This window comes from Nesoenas mayeri (genome assembly GCF_963082525.1).
Source record: "Nesoenas mayeri genome assembly, chromosome: 25".
Classification (NCBI taxonomy): Eukaryota; Metazoa; Chordata; class Aves; order Columbiformes; family Columbidae; genus Nesoenas; species Nesoenas mayeri.
The window spans coordinates 1,247,943-1,269,215 of record NC_137549.1 but is presented as its reverse complement, the minus strand read 5'-3'; the positions used below and the strand labels follow the sequence as shown (position 1 = coordinate 1,269,215).

At 64.6% G+C, this 21,273-nt stretch overlaps 1 protein-coding gene across 5 annotated transcripts in view; it reads right to left on the bottom strand.

Moving 5' to 3' along the window:
- NFIC (nuclear factor I C) overlaps positions 1-21,273 on the bottom strand; it is a 46,029-nt gene that overhangs the window by 7,131 nt on the left and 17,625 nt on the right. For 3 of the 5 annotated variants that reach the window (XR_013923324.1, XM_080359500.1, XM_080359499.1), the window contains exons 2-10: positions 18,734-19,265; positions 7,966-8,037; positions 7,366-7,440; positions 7,094-7,217; positions 6,793-6,917; positions 4,887-5,015; positions 4,584-4,768; positions 2,600-2,759; positions 904-989 (exon numbers count right to left, since the gene is read on the bottom strand). Coding sequence is in view for 4 of the 5 variants with exons in the window: in XM_080359500.1 (XP_080215626.1) it covers positions 904-989; positions 2,600-2,759; positions 4,584-4,768; positions 4,887-5,015; positions 6,793-6,917; positions 7,094-7,217; positions 7,366-7,440; positions 7,966-8,037; positions 18,734-19,265 (1,488 nt within the window). In the remaining variant the exon portion in view is untranslated. The remainder of the gene's footprint in view (positions 1-903; positions 990-2,599; positions 2,760-4,583; positions 4,769-4,886; positions 5,016-6,792; positions 6,918-7,093; positions 7,218-7,365; positions 7,441-7,965; positions 8,038-18,733; positions 19,266-21,273) is intronic. The other 2 variants (XM_080359501.1, XM_080359502.1) reach the window with 2 other exon arrangements.

Below are 21,273 nucleotides of genomic sequence, written 5' to 3'. Positions count from 1 at the left end.
TACTCCCCACAGCGCTGGCACCAGCTCACGAATTACTGGTGAAAAAATACCCAGGACTACTGAAAAGCCCCTGCAAAGGCGCACGCCACGTCCCGCTGCAGCTGGAGCGGCCGGCAGCCACGGCCAGGCAAGAGCAGGGTGCCTGTGCCCACCTGGAGAGGGGCACATGGCCCTGGTGTCCCTCGTTCGGGGATGCTGTGGTGGTGCCGCGGTGCCAGGCGGTGCGCTGCTGGAGGCTGGAGAGGTGAGTGAGGTGCCAGGTGTGGGCATGGCAGTGACCTCCCTCTGCCCTGGGGGACCCTCGGTGGTCCCAAGCCGCCAGCAGCGCCTGAGGGCCTGGCACAGGGTACCAGGTGGCAATGCCCACGGTGGGTATGTCCACAGTGGTGGTGTCAGGACAGTGATACCCACAGCAGCAATGCCCACAGCGGCAATGCCCGGGCAGCGATGCCATGGTGGTGATGCCCATGGTGGCAATGCCGACAGCTGTTATGCCCACGTTAGCTATGCCCACAGCAGTTACTCCCACAGCAACGATGCCCCTGGTGGCAACACCAACAGTGGTGATGCCCATGGGGGCAATACCCATGGCAATGATGCCACTGCAGCCACACCATGGCAGCAATGCCACGGCAGCGATGCTTGTGACGGTGATGCCCACGACAGCCATACCCGTGGTGGCGATGTCCATGGCAGTGACGCTATGCTGGCAATGCCCACGGTGACAATACCACAGCAGCAATGCCATGGTGGGGATGCCCATGTAGCCACACCACGGCACTGATACCACAACGGTGACGCCCACAACGGCCAAAGCCCACGGCGCGATGCCCATGACGATGCCACAGCGGCGGTGCCCGGCGCGAGGGCAGGAAGGTCCCCCCAGCAATATCCCCCTCTCACCTGTGCCTGATAGATACTCCCAGGATCCCTTGGTCCTAATCCCACGAAGGAACGGTTCGCAGGGGGCGTGCCTGGTGCAGAGTAGGCTGGGGAACAAACGAGAGCTCGTTAACGGGGCTACTGGTGGCACTACCATTGTCCCCCCGAAGGGCCAAGCCCGGCCTGCTCCCTGGCACTGCTGGGATAGGAGTCCCGAGCACCTGAAGCTGGTGGCCGGGCAATGTCCCCGGCTGTGCCCTGGCAGCAGGCGAACAGAGGCCAAAGGACACTGTGCCCAAGGCAGTGCCACGCGTGCTGGCATCTGCTGGAGGGCCAGCTTCAGAGGGACGGCTGGCTGGGGGGCAGGACACCCCCAGGGTGCCAGCATAGGCGGGTACTCCTCTGCTGTGCCAGCCTTTTGGCTTCCTGAGTGGAGCTGCCGTGGGGTCAGGGCAATGGGAGCCACCGGCTCCCCTCGCCACATCTCCCCACTGCCACTTCCACCACCCAGCCGGGGTCCAGCAGTGGGACCCCTGGCCCGCTGAGCTCCTGGGCTCAGCCCCATGGGAGCCAGGGGGCACAGGGGGCTTGGAGCCACCCGGCCTCTGCGCCCCTTAGGGCCTGCGCACATCCCTCCCTGAGTCCGGAGGGGACTGGCACTGCCCAGGTCCCTCTGCGTGGCCGTGGCCTCGTCGCTGGCCCAGCCACACCAGCCCAAACTCTCCCCTCCACACTGTCCGGGCTTTGATTTCTTCACACTACCTGACCTTGACACCCACCAGCTGGCGCACCCAGCAGTGGCCCGTCCCCTGGGGACAGCGCCCAGGCAGGGCTCAGCCCTGTGGGGATGTGGCAGCCTCTCAGGTCACTGGAAAGTGTCCCATGGGCAGAGCAGGACAGGAGCAGGGACAACCCCCTCGCAGAGTGTGGCGATGGCACAGTGTCCCACAGCTGTGACGCGCCCCAGTGCCAGCCCAGGGGCAAGGCCAGCATCTCCCCTCTGAGGTCCCAGGCCTAGCACTCCAAAATTCTCCTGGCCGAGGCGCTGAAGACCGCAAGTTGGAGCAGAGCGGCATGAGCTCATCAGCCACCACTACTAACGAAGGCTCCCCAGGCACCTCCTGCCAAGGGCTCCTTGAAACCACGTCACTTCACAACCCCTGACCGGACTGGGGTCCCCCATGCTGGGGACCCCCATGGCAGCAGGAGGATGGCAGACCTGTGTGGCGCAGCCAGGCACGCTGCCCCCAGCCCCCGCGCCGCACCCATGCTGACTGGTCCCTGTGTCATTGGCAGCACCACCACTAACAGCCAGTGGGGAAACTGAGGCACAGAAAGGCAACAGCCTCCCCCGCAAGCCCTGCCTGTGCTGGGGGGATTTGGGCAGGACATCGGCTTGGGAAGTCCTGTCGCGGCTCCGCTCCTGCTCCCCCAGCCGTCTCAGAGGGACGTGGGGCTCAGGCCGGTCCCTGGGACCAGCGTGGGACCCCCTGGCTTGGGGGACACAACAGCAGCCTGCCCAAACCCTGCCCGCTCCGACCTGCCTGAGACCCAGCAAACTCACTGTGTGCTGGCTGCCGCCCTCTCCCCGGCTGCAGGGAGGCCACCTCCACCAATGCCCCCCTGGTGGCACCAACACTACATGGGGGACCTTGGGGGCTGTGAGAGGAGGGTCCAGCCAGGCCGGGGAGAGGGGTGGGCGCCACGGGGTGCTTACTGGGTGATGTCGGTGAGGTCGTCCCTCCCTCGGTAGTTGTCGTGGTGGATTTGGTGTCAGGAGAGACGGCCAAGCGGGGCATGCCGGGGGGAGGTGGCGGCGCCAGCATCTGCGTGGGCAGGTAGTGGCTGGGCACTTTCACTTGACCACTTCCATTTAACTGGGGACACAACACAGACAGAAAAACAAACAGCACAAGCCATTAGGAAGCACGCGCAGCACCGGCAAAGCGGCCCGGTGAGCCCCTGGTGCAACCCGGCACAGAGCATCCCTCACCGCTCACACGAGTTTGTTGGGTCTCAGAGCAGCCCTGAACGGTCGGCGCCAGCGACAGGGAAATCACGGCGGCGCAGGGGGTTGGGGTGGGCTGGGGGGGCGGCGCATGCTGAGCTGGGGCGCTGTGCCCCCTCTTCGTGGCGGCGGGAGGCCTTTGAAGCGCTCACCTGTGGGCCAGGGGCACCCCACGGTGGCAGCGCCGCACCAGCTTTCAACGGCTCTTGCACCAGCTCCCTGACCCAGCAGGGGACCGATCCAAATGTGGCCTCTGCCAGCCTGGCACTGAGCCCCTGTGCGGGGGGAAGAGCAGCCATGGCCCTCACCTTGGCATCAGGCCTTGCCGGCGAGGGGCAGCTGGGCAGAGCTCAGACAGTCTCCCTGAGACCCTTCACATCCAGGGAGCAGAGTGGGGTGCAAGAGGGCACAGGAGCGGGAATATGGCCATCCCAAACACCGTCTTCAGGCACAAAGGAAGCCTGACGACGTGGGTGTACAGGGTGGTGAGCGCACAGGGTGCTGGGTGCGCTGTGTGCTGTGTGCTGTGTGTGTGGGGTGTGGGGTGTATGGGGTGCTGGGTGCGCTGTGTGCTGTGTGCTGTGTGTGTGGGGTGTGGGGTGTATGGGGTGCTGGGTGCGCTGTGTGCTGTGTGCTGTGTGTGTGGGGTGTGGGGTGTATGGGGTGCTGGGTGTGCTGTGTGCTGTGTGTGTGGGGTGTGGGGTGTGTGGGGTGCATGGGGTGCTGGGTGCGCTGTGTGCTGTGTGTGTGGGGTGTGGGGTGTATGGGGTGCTGGGTGTGCTGTGTTCTGTGTGTGTGGGGTGTGGGGTGTGTGTGGGGTGCATGGGGTGCTGGGTGTGCTGTGTGCTGTGTGTGTGGGGTGTGGGGTGTGTGGGGTGTGTGGGGTGCATGGGGTGCTGGGTGCACTGTGTGCTGTGTGTGTGGGGTGTGTGTGGGGTGCATGGGGTGCTGGGTGCAGTATGTGCTGTGTGTGTGGGGTGTGGGGTGTGTGGGGTGCATAGGGTGCTGGGTGCGCTGTGTGCTGTGTGTGTGGGGTGTGGGGTGCATGGGGTGCTGGGTGCTGGGTGCGCTGTGTGTGGGGGGTGCTGGGGTAAGGGAAGGTACACAGCAGCACAGTGTGGCCCTGCCACCCCGTGGGGATGCCGGGGGACACAGCACAGTGGCAGGGCTGACGGGTCACCAGCCGGCTGCGCGGATGGACAGGGAACGCAGAGCCCATCACTCTCCCAGGCACAATGGCGGACGGTGGCTCTTCGGCGACAGTCACAGATCACGCACTGGACACCTCGCTCCCACCAGACACCCCCAGCCCCAGCTGATGGCTCAGCCCTGGCACCCACCACCCTGTCTCCCCTACGAGGTGGCGCCCGGTACTGCGCCGGGGCAGGCACCTTCATCGCCGCAGAAACCAGACGCCAACACTGACCAGGTGCAGCGGCGCTCCCGAACCAATGCAAGGCACCAGCCAGAGTGGCTCAGCCCCAGCCACGGCAGTAAGAACACCCTACCAGGCTGCACGCTGGCACATGGATGCCACCAGAGCACCCTTACACCCTACATGCGGCGGCGGTGGTGGCAGTGACGGCGGTGGCAGTGGACAATCCAGGGAATGCCCCTCCGGTGGCCCGGCTGGCAGCAGTCCCCAGCGCCCCATGGCGAGGTTGGTGATGCAGGGATAGGGCCGGATCCTTACCGGTCCGGGCTGCTGGTTGGACGGGTCGCAGGCCAGTGAGACGAGATCTTTCAGCGGGTCCTGCGGGTTGAGATGAGGCGGGTACCGAATGGCCGTGTGGGGGAAGTAGGTGGAGGCCGTCTGGGGGAGGATGGAGGTGGTGGGGAAATGCAGCGCAGACGACGGGTGTGGGCTTCGAGTGATACCTGCAGGAGAGAGCAGACGGGGGGACCCACCAGTGTCACTGCAGGCAGGCCGCTGCCCTGTCCCCCAGCCCGCTTGCCCGCTCGCTCCATGCCTCAGTTTCCCTGCCAGGATACTCACCGCTGTGCACCGCGATGACGGGACGGTGGTGCTGTGTGAAACTGCTCAGCCGGGGTGAGGAGTCCTGTGGCGATGGGCTGTTGAAGGGTGATTTGTCCATCTCCGTCTTCTTCACGGTGGGGGAGATGCCTGGGGAAAGTGGGGCATAGTCTCAGGCCCTGGCACCCACTGCAGGACCCCAAAGTCCTGGGGCTGCTGCCAGCCCGGCCCGGCGCTGGGGCGCTTGTCCTGGGGTGAGGGTCACCCTGGGGACAGGCACGGGGAGGGTGCGTGTGTGTGAGTGTGGGTGTGTGCACAGGTCTGTGTGTGTGCAGGAGGGTGTGTGGGCATCTCCAGGTTTGAACATGTGCGTGTGTGTGCTCCAGCATGAGTGTGTGCTCACGCACGTGTGTGTGTGTATGCAGGTGCACGCAGCTCTGCCTGTGTGGCACCCCAGTGGCACGTGGGTGCCCGTCTGTGACCCTGCAGCCCCCACTGGGCACCCACCTCCCCTGGCACCCTGGGGCTGGGGGACATGTCCTGCCGGCACAAGGCACTCCCAGGGAGGCAGAAAGGTGCCAGTTCAGGGCAGACACCTCCAGGGACATGCAGCCCCAGCACCCAGGACACCCGCGTAGTGCCGGACACCTGGGTCCCCAAGGGCCACCCTGGGGCATGGGGCCAAGCGGGAGGGGGCAGCAGGCATGTTAATCCTCCGCCACTGTGGCTTTAGCTCCAGCCACTGGGCCCAGGCCCGGTAATGGGTTTAGCCCCTTCTCAGCCAGGGGTTAGGAGGATTTCCAAGAACATCCCGTACGAGATCGCTGTAACACCCCTGACACCACGGCTGAGCCCCCCCGCCACCCCCCCATCTCTGCCCTGGATCAGACCTCTGGTAGAGGACAGGGATGTCCCTGCATGGCCCCCTCCCACTGTAAACACCTCCACACACACCTGCAACGCTTTGTGAAGGGGGTCACATCTCTCCCTGGGCCCCTCCTGCCCTCCCACCTGCCCCCACAGCACCAGCCCCATGGGGACTGAGATGGGGTACAGTCCCCAGCACATACGGGGCACCATCACAGGGCAGGACTTGCTTTCCCCAAGCCTCCTTCCAACAGGATCAGTGTCTCCAGCCCCCCCAGCCAGGCACCCCCAGGCCTCGGTGAGGCTGGGGGGCTGGGATGGATCCTGCCCTGTTGTTGGGGGTACGAGGAGGTAGGACAAGAGCCAAGGGGGGAGAAAGAGGAGCGGCTCCTTCGCCTGCAGCCCCATAAAGGCAGCCCCGGGCGTGGGAGCCGCCGTGCCAGCCCCGCAGCATCGCTTTAATTAGCCCAGCCCCCCCTTTTTCTTAATGAACAGCTAATTGGGGCTGTCTAGACAGGAAAGGAGAAAAAAACGACAAGCAAGAAAGCAAGCTGCCTGTAGCGCCGGCAGCTGGCGTGGGGCTGGGAGAGGCCGGTGTGGGGCTGGAGCGCTAGAATGGCCCCAAAGCAAACACCTATAGAGAGCACCCATGCCGAAATGGGGGGGGAATCTTGTGGCAACACCATGGTACCTACAGAGAGCCTGTGCCTATATGGGGGGGACCACAGCAACACCTGAACACCCATAGAGATCTGATGCCTAAATCAGGGGACCCTATAACAGTCCCATGGCACCTATAGAGAGCCTGTGCCTAGATGGGGGCTCTATAGCAACACCACAGCCTTCAAAGAAAAGCAGTGACTTTCTGGGGGGCCCTATAGCAACATCACAGCACCTACAACCAGCTCGTGCTTAGGCCTGGGGGCCCTATAGCAACACCATGGCATATACCAAGTACCCGAGCTTTCACAGGGGAGGGAGGTGTGACAGTGGTATCCAGAGAAAACCGCTGAGTTGGCAGGGGGCTCCCATAGGGAGGCCCCTATAGGGAGGCACCTACCCCCTTCCATGTCTTCCGTCCAGTTGCGGCTGCTGCTGGTGGGGGAGTTGGAGGAGGTGTAGTACTCGCCCCCCGGGCTGGTGTCGATGTCATCCTCCATGGACCCCGACTTGTGCCGTTTGCTCCTGGGAGACAGGGAAGGGATCAGCAGCGGTTCTCAGCAGGATCCAGTCTCGCCTCACCTCCTCCACGGGGAGGTGGCCAGCAGCCGGCGGCCGTGCTCATCCTGGCCCCGGCGTCCCCCCAGCACAGCCCCGGCATCCCCCGGTGTGTCCCTGGCATCGCCCCCGCTGGCACTTACCCGCTGGAGGAGGTGCTGGGCAGTGTCCTCCTCATGCCAGTGCTGGAGGGGTTCAGGTCATAGGCCAGGTGGCCCTGAAGCTCCCCCAGGGAGAAGTTTGGCCCTGTGCCTGTCACCACTGGCGCTGGTGGGAGAGAGGGGAATCAGGAGGGTCCCGGCATTGCCCCCTACCCGGCAGGGAGGGGAGCCCCAGCCTGCAGCCGGGATGGGGAGCTGTCAGGATGCTGCGGGATGCAGCGGGATCGGGGTGGTGGCATCACAGTGGCACTCACTTCGGGACACCTGGATGAGCTCAGTGACGTTGAACACCCCCGAGGTGACGAAGCTTTCCTGGAAGTCTGTTGAATCTGCACAGGAGAGAGGAGGGAGTGATGGGGGGGACAGGACCATCCCTCCTGCCCTGCACTGTTTTGTGGCAATGCTCAAGGGCACCACAACTTCCCCACATCCCTTGTAATGCCACCCATGCCCCCTCCACAACTGGCTTTGCTTCACTTCCCTCCCCCAGCAAGGAACCACCCTGACTGGTCCTCTCTGCTGAGGACACCCTGGGGCTGCTCTGTGCCTCAGCTTCCCTGCCGCTGGCAGTGACGGCAGGGCTGGGGCTGCGCCCCCACTACGGGACCCCATGACAGCTGCTGCCCCCAAGGGACATGGCCCCAGCGGGGCTGTGCTGGCCGTGGAACGAGGCTGAGGCCAGGCCCAGCTCATTGGTGCGGGGCAGTGGCTGCGCCTGGGGGCACCGGAGCAGCTGGCAGGAGCCGCTGGCATGGGGACCACGACTGCCTGTTGAGGGGCCTCTGCCTCAGGGACCTGGGCACGGGCTCAGGTGTCCCTTGACGCCTTGTCTGAGCCCTGCCTGTCCTGCTCACCTAGCGTGATGGGTTTGCTGTCCTCCTGGTCTGAGCCGATGCCTGTCCGGGGGCTGCTGCTCTGCTCTGCATCTGCAAGAGGAAAAACCACCAGGTGAGCCACCCCGTGCCAGTATGAGCCAGGGATGCGTGCTGGCCGACCGCCATGGCGGCCTCCCTCGCTGCTCTGCTTCCGTGGGGAAAGTGAGGCAGTCTGGCCAGCAGTCCCACCCCACAGGAGGATCACGACCAGGCCGGCACAGCCCCAGCCACCAGGGAAGGGTCACCGAGCATCCTGCCTTGTGACACCCTGCCAGTGACAGGAATGGGGACACTCTGGTGCTGGCACACAGGATACGGGCACTGCTCCCGACAGGAGGGAAACCCACAGCACTTGACCTGCTCAAGGCAGGGCGATGGACACCCGGCCCTGCTCCTGCCGCCCCTACTCCCTCCAGCCACTGCCATGACCCATCGGTGCCTCGCTGGGCAGTGTCGCCCTGGCTGGGCATCGCCCTCGCTGCCCCACGGCACCTTGTCCTGCCTCCCCAGCCCCCGCAGAGGGCAGCAGGGCCCCGAGGGAGCACCCGCTCTGACCGCCAAAGCCCCCACCATCCCCGCTCCATCTTGGCTAAAAATAACCCAGCTCAGACGCTGAGCTCAGCGGCAGCGGCGCGGCCCGGCACGGCCACGCACCCTCTGGCTGCCCGCGCCCCACCAGGCCCTGAGCCGCGCTCGGGACCACCCTTCACCGCGGCACAGGCTCGGCCGCACACCCCTCATTTACAGCCCTTTCAAAACTTTTGCCATGTATTTCTTCCCCTCTTCATCTTTCCCCAGCTCCTCATCCTCCTCCTCCTCCCACCCTTTGGCCTTCGGTGTTTCTCTTTCACAGCTTTGGCGGATGCTGGGAAAGGGCTGCGACAATCCAAACACCACCGTCAAAACAGAGCGCTCGGCACTGCCAGCCCGCCCGCTGCCGCTTGCGGTTTTTTTCCCTCTTTCCTCTTTTTCTCCCCGTTTTCGCCCCCTGCCCTGTGCTCCCCCCCAGTCCCTTGCAAAGATGTGGCTCCTGGGACCGTTATTTTTGGCTGGCCAGGCCAAGGTCTGTGAGCAGGGACTGTGCCGCCCCCCACCCCAGCCCCCTCCTGTGCCTCCCACACCACCCCCGGGGGTGCTTGATGTCAATGCCAAACACAGCCATTTTGTCTCCCTCCCCAGTTGCCGGCGTTCCTCCCCACCCTTTCCCCAGGCCGGCCTGGCAGCCCTTCCATGCCAGCGGCCCTGCAGCATCCCTCCCAAGTGCCACATCCCGCTGCCGGCCGCCCTGTGCCCGCGCCTGCCTGCGCGCTTGCCCACACACTTGGCTTCCTCCAGGCAGCCATTTTAGGGAGCAGAAATTCCCCCAGCAATGGATGCGGGGATTTCCCCCTACTTGTCTCGATTTTTCTTTTTTTTCCCTTCTTTTTCCCCTTTTTGAAAGCTGCTGCACGCCGAAGTCCGTGGGCGTGGGTGGTGGGAGTGAGCGGGGCACAAGCAAACAAAGCGGGGGGACAAGCGGCGGCAGGGACCCCCCGCATGCCCGTGGGTACCGCGGGGCCGGACACGGCCCCTCCTCAGCTCTTAAAACAACAAATCTCGCAGCGGCTCTGGAAGTGGTTAGCAGTGGAGCCCAGCCAAGGCACGGGGCGGTGTCTGGCGGTTACAGCCCCAAGGCCGGCCCGGCTCCCCGCGCCCACCCCGCTGCTGCCTCCGGGCTCCCCAGGCTCCGGCTCCGCACGGCAGCACCCGCCTGCCTGCTCCCGGGGGTGCTCGGCCGTTAGGAGCCCCCGGGCTGTGCCCTCACTCTCTGAGGTGCCATGCACGGCCCTTGGCTTGGCAAATAGAACCTCCCACGATTGCTCACCACGAGACACACTGCATGGACCCTGCTTGCCCTGAGACACTCCACGTGGCCCCTGCTCACCCCAGGTTAGCCCACATAGACCTTTCCTCACCCCCAGCGTACCCCACGTGGACCTTCTTCCTCAGTACCCAATACCCCACATGCAGCTTTGCTCTCCTAGGACGCCTGGCACAGCCAGCCCATCCTGGACCCTGTTCTCCCAGGACACCTGGCAGAGCCACTCACCCACCCGGGGTGCCCCTCTGGGTACCCTCCACGTCCCCGCACCCTCCCACCAGCATCACCCTGACCCAGGACTGCTGACATCACCCACCCACCCCTGACCTGGTGGTCACCCCAGGGGCCTCCCCCCACCTGAGCACCACAGTCCCAGACATGGCACCCCAAGGTGCATGGGGGACTTTCCCAAGCTCCAAGGTTTGGCAGCAGGACTGTTCCCCCCCAGGACCCCCGTATCCCCACTGACAAAGACCCGTGGGCGTGAGGACAGGGGCTGTGGGCTCCATGCCCCCCCAGCTGCCAGCAATCCTCATGGCTGGGCCAGACGAGCTCGCCAGCAGTTTTCTGGCTGCCTCTCCGGCACAGCGCAGCCGGGCCAAACTCTGCTCTCACCGCCATGTGATGGCTGCCTGCAGCCGGCTGGCGTGCACTAAAATGGCGAAGGGATCACCAGGCTCCTGGAGCGGCTTTGTTCTCTCCAAAGGACATTTTAGGGGTGGACCAAAACTAGCACCTAACAAGTGGGTTGACCATATTGGGAAGGTGAAGGAAGTTTGGGGAGCCCCCCATGCCCCCCAGCCTCACTGTCAGGGCATCCTGCACCATTCGCACCCCCGGGGCCAGGATGGGAGATAAGACGCGGGGGTCCCTGCTGCCACATTGCAGCCCAGCGGGGAAGGAGGTGCAGTGCTGTGGTCCTCCTGGTGTGGAGGGGGAGAGCACTCAGCACCCAAACAAGGTGATATAATCACTTTTAAAAATATGAAAGCGTGTGCTGGGGTGGGGGGGCAAGGGCTGCTCGAGCTCCTGGCTGCGCTGGCAGCTTGGACTGATGCCACCCATTGAATTATAGATCCCTGGCACCCTGGCCCCACCAGCTGGCAGGGTGCCACCGGCCCCATGGCAACTCCCTGCCCGTGGCCTTGGTGCATGGGAACAACCCCCGGGCAGCACGGCCAGCCCTGGGGGGGTCCCTGCAGGCTGGCTGCCCCCCGGGGCTGGCACGGCTGCAGGAGAGCCCTGGCTCTGTGCCTGAGCGCTGACAGTAACAGGGCACGGTGTTACTGGCAGAGGTGTGGGGTGCGGGTGCAGAGGCTGGAGGATGCTCAGGGCTGGTGGAGCTGCTGGCGTTGGCCTGCACAGCCCAGGCCCTCCGGCAATGGCAGCAGCTTTCCTTCTCCACCCCCCTACTCTGCTAGTGACAGGCGGGAGATGGGAGAGGACTCAGCACTGCTGCCTGCAGGTTTCTGCCCTGTGCCTCAGTTTCCCCTGGGGCTGGCTCAGGGCTAAGGCCCCTGGGCAACTGCCCCCCTGTCTCTCCCTTGGTGGCAGCGCAGCCCCACCACCTACACAGGAGCAACACACAGCTCCCCTGGTACCTCCGGCTGGCCCTCCCTGACAGTGTGCATCAGTAGGGCCCAGAGTGAACAGCCTGGTCAGGATGTGGGACACTTGGAGACCTGTAGAGCTTGAGTGCTGTGGGGCAGTGGCCCCACTGCAAGGGTTAAGGGTGGGAGAGGCTGGGGTGGAGGGGGCTTCATTTGGGAGCCTCTTCCTGCCAGACCCCCAGCAGCCCCCACCCCCCAGCAGCCCCACTGCTCTGAGCAGCTCTGCCCGTCCTGCCGCTGGGCCAGCTGGAGTGGCCCTTATGTAAAACGTGGAACAGCCTCGCTTGTGTAACCTCCTTTATATAATACCCCGAGAAACCCCGTGTGTGCTGGGTAAATCCCGGCTCAGCCAGGCTGTTGGTGCACCGGGAGCACCGGACCCCTCCACCATGGCCTTTACAACACCCCGCTCCCCCCTCAGCCCCCGCTGCGCCCAGAGAGCTGCGGCGCTAGGATGGGCTGAGAAGAGTTTGCTGGGTCTCAGCCCCTCAGTGTCACAGGGGCAGCAGCTTCTCCTCCCCCAGCCGAGTGAATCCCCACAAGGGCCTGGCCGGAGGCAGCCCCTGAGGCGGGGGGGACGGACGGCCCCGCTGCCACGTCCGCGGGCCGCAGCCAGCTGGCCCGGGCAGGAGGCTGGGGAGGCGCGAGGACGTTGGCCGGCACCTGCGAGCGAGCGCCAGCGCGCCGGCAGCGAGTGGGTTTGTCCTTGGCCGACCCTGGCTGGCGCGGGGAGACGGCAGCGGCCGGGGGGAACCCCCCCAGGAGAGCGTCGCAGCCGCCCCCTCGCTCGGCCCTGCCAGGCTTGGGCCACGTCCAGGGCTGCTGGCGCCCGCGGAGGCGAGTGGGGACAGATGGCAGCAGACAAAGGGACGGGTGAGAGCGGGATGGACAAAGGGACGGCTGAGCCTTCCGCGCCCCCCCTGGCACCTCCCTCCGCAGGGTGCTGGCACCCAGCCCCTGTGTCCCGGGCTATGGGGGTGCAGCTGCTCGGAGGGGATGGGAGAGAGGAAAGAGGGATGGGAGAGAGAAGGGAGAGACAGGGAGGGAGGGAGGGGGAATAAAAGAGAAAAAGGAAGGAAGAAATGAAAGTGGAGGGAAAGAGTGAGGGAAAAGGGAAGAAAGGGAAGAAAAAAGGAAAAGGAAAAAAGGAAAAGGGGAAAAAAAAGAAAAAGAAAAAGAAAGAAGAAAAAAATGAAAAGGAAAAGAAAAAGAAAAAAAGGAAAATAAAAAAGAAAGCAAAAGGGCAAGAGGGCAAGAGCTGACAGGGAGGAGGGAGAGAGGGAAGGGAAAGCAGCAGGATGGCAGGAGGAAGGAGAATGGAGATAGGGGTCAGGGGGAGACCCCAGCTCTGCAGGTGCAGCCAGAGGGTCCCAGGCCTGCCCCCCATCTGCCACGGGCAGACCCACTGTCCTGCCGGACGCAGTGCCCTGCCTGCCCTGCGCAGCTGCTGCTGCTGCGGGCTACCAGCATCTCCCTGGCCCATCGACCCTGGTGGCATGGCATGGCACAGCCCCATGGCACCGCCCCACGGTACTGCACAGGCCCTGGCTGTGACACAACCACCCCCCTGCACAGTCCCACAGCCCCCCCCCAGTCTCCCTTGACCCCCTCTCCCCACTAACCCCTGTCTCACCCCCACACTGACTGCAGGTATCGCTCCCAGTGCTCTGTGGGATCTCCCACCCCAAGGCTGGGTCTGAGGCCAGGGCTAGGGAGGATGTGGGTTCAGGGCTGGCTGAGACCCCAGTGCGGGGGCTGGCGTGGCAGGGGACCCCAGGACCCAGCTCTTGGTGCCCGTCTGGCTTGGAGCTGCAGCAGCACGCTGTGGGGCTTGGAGGTGTCTGTTCCCCCCTCCATGCCTGCAGCCATGGGCAGGAGGGAGTGCCGCGGGCATCTGCTACCCCAGCTGCCCCTGGCCAGTGCGGCACGGAACTGGGCGCCTGGCCAGGATGGCAACTGCGGCCCCGGGAAGGGCACAGCGCTTGCCAGCGCGGGAGGATGGCGGGTGGTGAAGGCGGGGGATGGCAGGTGCTCGCGAGACGGAGCTCACTCATCTTTTATTCATCAGGCGCCAAACAGTGCAGGGAACCACTCCGGCCCCTTGCCACCCCACCCCTGCACCACAGGACACTGCGCTCTGTGCCAGGTCCCTGGTCGAGGCTGCAGGGCTGAGCATGGGGCAACTCGCTTCACCAGTGACGCAGGGCAGGGAAGCCGGCTGGCTCCGGCACGCCGCCGGCTCGGCGCACTGCGGGAGAGCCGGGGAAGCCCTGACCTCCCCAAGGTCGCCGGCACATCGATCCAGAGAGCTCCAGCATGCTGAAACCACCCTGGCTGCTGCCAACAGCAGGGCCAGGCGTGGCAATGGTGGAGTCCCCCAGGCATCAACAGCGCAGGGAATAGGGGTGTCTGGGGTCACTGCATCCCGATGAGCCCCTTTCTGCCTCTGCTGCTTGCAGCTCTTGGGGGCAGGAACCCAGGCTCTGACCATTCTCGGGTGTCTCATACCCTTGTGCCCTCTCCCCCGAGACCCGCTGGGCTCTGCCAGTCTTGCTGTCCTCAGCCTCAGCCTCCTGGACTGGGAGCAGAGAGATATGTGGAGCGTGAGGAGGGTTTGTACATGTTTATCTGTGTGCAGGGAGATTCTCCAGCCCACCTGCCTGCTGGTGCCCGTCTCTGTGAATGGCAGAGCCCAAATACTGTGCACCCCATCAATCTCTTCAGGACCCTGCTGATAAATATTTGGGAGGGGGCTGGCAGAGCGGCGCTGCCCAGGGAAATGCCTGCTTCTCCATCTGGAGGGACTGCGCAGACACTTGGCATGGCCGGCCTGGCACGGCCAGCAGGTGTGCTTGGGATGAAAGCCCTGGCACGGGCTCCCCAGCAGATTGGTGCCATCTGCCTTGCACTGCAGCCAGCGGCAAGGCTGGTGAGGGGAGATAAGGGGCTGCCAGGCGGTGGGAGACGCAGATGCTGGCACGGCACGGAGGTCCCTGCCTGCCCCCCGTGCTGTCTGCTGGCTGCATACGGCAGCGCGCTGGGCTGCCGGGAGCGGGATGGCACCCTGGGGCCCGCTGCCTGCTGGCCCTGGGCACCCATCTTCTTCCACCCCGCATCGCCCTGGGGGTCTCAGCCACCTGGCACTGCCAGGAGAAGCTCAGCGCAGAACAGAGCCTTGTCCCCTCTGCCCCACTAAGCACGCCATCTGCGGGGTCTCTGCCAGCCCCAGAGCACCCCAAAGGATGCGAGCAGCCAGCAATGACCCCATTCTGCCTCCCCCAGCTCCCGGAGCTGGGTCAGGATGGGGTCCAGAGATAGGAGGTAGCAGGACGGGGATGCAGGGATGGGGCACGAAGAGGGGTGTCCAGGGATGAGGGGGTGCCAGGATGGGGATGCAGGGGCGGAGGCACAAGGGTGAGGGCGCAGGGAGTGGGGCACCAGCCCCCCTCAGACCGGCTGCTGCTATCAGGAGCTGCTGGGAGGAACCTCTCTGTAATGCTTCGAAGGTCCTGGCACCATCGACTGGGGAGATTGATTACCATTTTACTGCAATGCTTTTGACTTTCACCAGCGACCTCCGAGCTCCCCCCAGCCCCCCGCCCCCGCTGCACACCCAGCACCGGGCTGCAGCGCCATCCCCTCCCCCACTGCGGTGTGCACAGACCAGCCCTGCTCACAGCCAGCACCCATTCTGCACCCATCCTGCACCCAGCCCTGCTCACAGCCAGCAGCCATTCTGCACCCATCCTGCACCCAGCCCTGCTCACAGCTAGCACTCATTCTGCACCCAGCCCTGCTCACAGCCAGCACCCATCCTGCACCCAGCCCTGCTCACAGCCAGCACCCAGCCCTGCATCCATCCTGCACCCAGCCCTTGCTGCAGTGGTACCAGGGGCAGTGGGTGTGGGGCAGGGTGCTCTGGGGGCCAGTGCTGCGCTGCCGAGCGCTATGGAGCGGATCCAGGCACCCGGTGCTTCCCTCCACCCCACGACTGCCCCCTCGGGGCCAGCAGGGCTGGGATGGAGCTTCACCCAAGCCTGGTGTTGCTCATGCCTCAGTTTCCCCATGTACACCTGGGGGCATGGAGAGCCAGGCGGGTCTTCCCAGGCAGAGGGACGAGGGCAAGAAGAAGCCAAGAAGCAGAGACAGCCCTTGGCATTCGTCCGGAGGGGCTGGGAGCTCAGCGCCCCCCAGGCTGCCCCCAACCTCAGGTGGGAGAGCAGAGGCGGGGGCTCCTCCACTGCCTCCCCTCCTTGGCGTTGCCAGAGCAGCGGATGGGAAATTGTGCTGACACCAGCAAAACGGGTCGGGCGTAGGCGGGGGAGCTGAGAGCCCACGTGCTCTGGCCTGATAACCGGGGGGCTGCGGGGAGCTGGAGCTGCCCAGCCAGGGGGACCCTGCGCAGGCGAGATTCCCTCCAGCCTCCTCCTGCCCAGGCCCCTTTGGGGCTGGGGGTGCTGCGGGGGGCTGGCTGCAGGCTGAGGTGTGCAGGGGGGGAGAGCGTGCGGAAGCGAGCTGCAGCGAGCAGGCAGGAGGGAGCAGGCAGCACGCTGGGCAGGGAGGAGGCAAGCAAGCGTGAGAGGCTGTGGGGACGCCCAGCAAACCCCGAGCAGGGCTGTCGCTTGGCCATAAAGAGTAGGGTCCCACTGGTGTGGCAGCTGCCTCAATGTCCCTTCTTGCCTCAGTTTCCCCACTGACACAGCAAGCCAGATAAGCCTTTGACAGCCACAGGCCCACGGAAGTGCTCGCTGTGGGATGGAGCCAGGACAACGCTGAGCACCTGCCCCAGCACAGCACCCAGCGCAACTGGTGCTGCTGTCCCGTCCCAGTCCCCCTTAACCAGAGCAGAGAGCGACCTTAACAGGGAAAGTGAGAGGCTGCCAGGCCTTATCAGAGAGTATTTACAGCCGCTGTGTTCCCAATTAGACAGTCAGGTGACTGCGGCTGCTGGGGACCCAGACGCCAGGGTCAAGGTCACGGGGAGGCGGGGGGCAGCCACCTCCCTAGAGACACCCGCTGGCTGCGGCATGGCCAGGGAACCCGGTAGCGTGGGCACCCAAATACAGCAGCAGAGGGGACCCCATCATGGCTGCTGTGGGGCACTTGGTCCCTGCTGTCTGTGTGGCCACTGTAGGGCTCCCAGTCCATCACGGGGATGCTCCCAGTCCAGCCCAGTACAGGGTACACCCAGCCCAGCATGACACCGTATCTACAGCCAAGCTGGTCAATGGTGCCCCAAGTCCAGACCACTATGCAGCGCCACCACACAGCCGGTATGGGATGCCACTAGCACGCCATGCAGCACCCCAGTTAAGCCCTGTACCCCACCTCAGTTTAGCCCAGCATGGCCATGTCTCAGCTCAGTACACGACACCTCCCTATTCTGCTCAGCAGCCACGGCCCCATCCGGCACACAACACCCACGTCCCCACCACAGCCAGCACCCAGAGCACCCCAGCCCCAGCACAGCACCCACCATTCCCAGTGCACCACTGGGAAAAGCAGCACCAGGCCCCATTGGGCCCTATCCTGCCCCCAAGTGAGCCATGTGTGCAGGCACAGGCTTGCAGCACCAGCACCATCCGTGTGCACGTGCTGGGAGATACAGCTGGGCAGGCAGGTCTTGGCTGCACATGCGTGTGCGACTGCACATGTGCCCCCCGTGCCTCGATCGCCCATGTTCCCCACCTGCCCTGGGTCTCACCTGGGCCCTGGGGCAGGATCTGGCCGCAGCAGAGGCCGTGTCCTGCTTCTCCCCAAAGCCACAAGGGCCTGCCGGTCCTTCCCAGAGCCCTGCTCGGGACATGCAGCTCCCTGGGGAGTGGGGCGGTCGCGTGCCCACCATGCCTCAGTTTCCCCAGTGACCCCACTGTATCCCACAGCTACCCATGCCCACTGTGATTCACGGTGCTGGCACTCCCTTTGTTGGGATTGCCAGCACTGTGGTGTCGTCCATGGTGTCACTATCTGGTGTCAGGCGAGGAGCCGCCAGCCCCATGCTCCCCTTGCTGTGGTGCCGATGGGGACAGGTTCACAGGGTCCAGGGGCACGGGCTGGGGCACCACTCAGGGCTGCAGGTGTGCACAGGGGGTTGCCAGGAGGGGACTGACGTCCTGGTCCCCGCACCCCTGGACAGCCTGGCCTGGCCATGGCGGGGCTGTGAGACTCCTGAGTGCCCCTCGGGGCTGCACATCACAGACCCCCCGCCCCTGCATCACCCCTGTAAAACCAAGCCCTGCCCTCACCCGCAGGGATTATGCAGCACCTCTCCAGGCTCCTCACCTGCCTGGGAGTGCAGGGGAATGTCGGGGTCCGTGGGGGACCCCAGCTGCCAGGAGGGTGTCTGTGCCGGCATGTCACCAGCCGGGGATGGCAAACCTTCCTGGATAAAATAAGATCTGACCTGAACTACTAGGAGCTTCCCCTTCCTGACACGCGAGGAGGTGACGTGAGTCAGCAGTGAGGATGATGGCTTAGGGACCTAATCCTCTGAGCCTGGAAACAGCTGTCTGTCCTGCCTGCTGTGCCTCAGTTTCCCCCTTTCCATCATCAAGGCTTCGAGAACTGGTCTGACTCTCCCTGCTTGCTGTACCGAAACCAACCCAATTCTCCCAGCAGGTCTGTGGGACCCCCGGGCAGGGAAAGGGCAGGGGAGCAGCATCTCCTCAGTCCACATCAAGAGCTGCTGGGGTTTGCCCCCACCAGCGCTACTGCTGTCCCCTCCCCAGCCACTCCTGTCCTTGCTTTGGTCACTCGCTGGGCGAGGGGCCGGGACCGCAGCCCACGGCAAACTGGCACTGCTGGGCTGGTCCCAGCTCCAGCCCTCGGTGGATGCGCCAGGAACGGGCCGTCCCTTCCTGCCCACGCCGCCCACCTGCTCCTCACCAGGCTGCTGGCACAGGCAGCCACGTCACACAGGCCTGGGATGCGGGGTTAACTCCCCACAAGATGCCATTCCCAGGGATGCCCAGAGCCAGGAGCATCCTCAGGGACCATTCGCCTCCTCCTCTCCCTGGCACCTGCCTCCTGGGGCAGCCAGGATCCATGGGCAGCGTGGGGGCACCCGCTTGGACAGCAGTTTGGAGGAAGGGGAGCACTGCGCTCCTCTTTGCAAGGTCTGCAACAGGAAATGTGTCCCCGAGTGGTGTTCCTGAGCCAGAGCTGGGGCTGGGACAGACACTGGGGGGGACATGAAAGCTGGGCCAACGCCATGCGCAGGGAGCTGGCTCTGGCGGGGACAAACCCCGCTCCGTGGCATGGGTGGACGGGCACTCACCTCTCTCGCGGACGAAGTAAGCCAGGTAGAGGTCGAGCTCCTTGACAGAGACGCTGATGTGGTGGGGCTGGACACAGAGGATGGGGTTGGTGCATTGGCCCGACTTGACCAGGCGCTCACCATCGGTGCTCTCCAGCGGGATCCCTTTGAAGAGGATGACCATGACAAGGTCCAGCCGCCACACCTTGTCTGCCTGCCGCAGGCAGTCGATGCGGCGCATCTTCCCCTTCTGGTCAGGGTTGGAGAGGACACAGCACGAGGGCTTCTTGCCCGTGATGGAAAGCACGAAATCCTCGCGGCACTCGGGCCGGATGTCCTTGCGCAGCTTGGCCAGGAGGCGCGAGGCCCATTTCTGCTTCACCTCCGGCTTCTCGCTCAGCAGCTCGTCCTTCACTGCCCTCTCCTCATCCTTTGTCATCCTCTTCTCATGCTTCTTGAAGTACTTGCGCTTGCGGGCTTGCAGGTTGAACCAGGTGTAGGCGAAGGCGCGGACGTGCGGGAGCAGCGCCTCGATGAAGGGGTGGAACTCATCCTGCAGGAGCAGAAGGACAGGCGGTCACTCCCAGCCAAGCCCCCCCAAACCCACCCCAGGACAGCCGAGGAGCCTGCAGGGACCCGCTGGGGACATGCCTGCTGGGCTGCATCCCAGCGCAACCAGGAGGAAGAGCTGTGGCACAGGCACATGCTCGCCAGCAATGAGGAACCCCTCCCCATGCAGGGGGATGCCCCCCATAAGTCCCACCGGCTGCAGCGTTCCCAGGTCAGCAGCCTGGTGGGGTGGCTGGAGCCAGTGGCGCGGTGGAGGGGGAAGCGCTTGCGTGAGGCAGCACCGGACCCTCTCCCCTTCCCACCCACACGTGCCAAGATCTGCTCCCGACAGGCGCAGAAATCCCACCCGACACCGAGCCCGCCGGAGCTGCCGTGCCGGTGCCAGGCACTGCCAGACTGCAGCACCCAAGGGACGGGTAACGCACAGCCCCAGCCCATGTGGGCTGCTCCCGCACGGACAGCAAGTGCCTTGAACCTCTCCGCTCCCTTCAGACCAACGGGAAACTCCCCCAGTTTGCCCCAGTTGCGGCCAGCCCGGCAGCTGGCGCTCGGCCCAGTGCACAAGGCGTGCTCTGACTGTCTTTTTCCATTTGGTGAGCGCTGCTGGATGAGTCTGGGCCCAAAAGAAAACAAGGAAAGTGCATCCTCCTGCTCAGCCCCTCCTTCCTGCATCCCATTGTTTTTTTCTTTCCCCACTTTGGAAAGCGGTGCCTCCAGGCTGGGGGGCCCACATGCCCCCCGTGGGACAGGGACGTGTCAGGACCCCTCCCAGCAGGGAGCAGCATGGGTTGGAAAATGGCAGGGAGGGGGCCAAGCATCCTTGTGCATTGCCAGGGTGGCAGCAAGCTGGTCCGTGAAGGCCAAATCCTGCCCAAATCCATCAGGATTTGACCCCCGGGGCTCCTCATGGTGGATGATCTGGAGGAGGAAGGAGCCCAGCTTGGCGCCCCAGTCCCGTGAGCGGCAGCCAGGGCCAGGTGGGGGTGGCTGGTGGCAGCCCCAGTTGGCGGGTTGTGCCTGGGTCTGGTCGCCCCCCAGCGGGGAGGGCGCCAAGGGCAGATGCAGCTCCAGGGAGGGACCCGGGAGGTGGTGGCGGCAGGAGCTGTGGAGGATTCAGCCCCGGCAGTGGGATGGGGCGAGCGGCTCCAGAGACGATGGCTGGTCCCATTCATCCCAGAGCAGTGGGGCCACTCCCCGGCCCAAGCAGCCCTGTCCCACAGTGACCCTGCTTGGAGGGAAGTGTCCCCTGAATAAGGGTCCCAGCAGGGACCAGCCCCGTATGGACCCTGCTAACTCCCGCTCAGCCCCAAGTCCAGCACAGGCCACATTAACCCCAAAACAGCCCCTGCACAGCCCCTAAGAAACCCCAAACTCATTCCCCCGGCACAAATCCTGCTAACAACCAGCACAGGTGCCCCCGCTGCGACCCCGCACAGACATCCCAGCACAGACCCCACTGTCCCCTGAACCCAGCACAGATGCCAATAACTGCAGCACCAATGACCAGCACAGCCCCACCAACCCCGCAAAAGTCCCACCAAGCACAGATCTCGTTATCTGCCAACATAGACCCATCACCTGGACCCAGCCCCCACTCTGGACCCAGATTCACCAGAGCGGCGACCCCACAGGTGTCCCCCCACACTCCACAAGGGACAGGGGACGCACCCTTGCTGGCAAAGCCATTCCCACCTGTGGGGACCCAGCCCTGCCAAGGGACCCATCCTGACCCTGGGGATCCAGCCCTGCCTGGCGGAACCGTCCCCATTGGCTGTGCCCAGGGCAGATGCACCCCCGGGGGCTGCAGGGTCTGGTTCCCTCCCCAGCAGCAGCTGCTAATTCAGTGCAGCTGGGCAGGGGCTGGGCATGTGTCTTAAATCAGGGAAGAAGGTCAAAGAAAAGTAAGACAGGAGCTGAAAAAAGCAGCAGTGAGTTTCAAAAACAATACTTGGCTGGGGCGGTGGGCAGCTGATCTTCCTTGGTGGCCGATT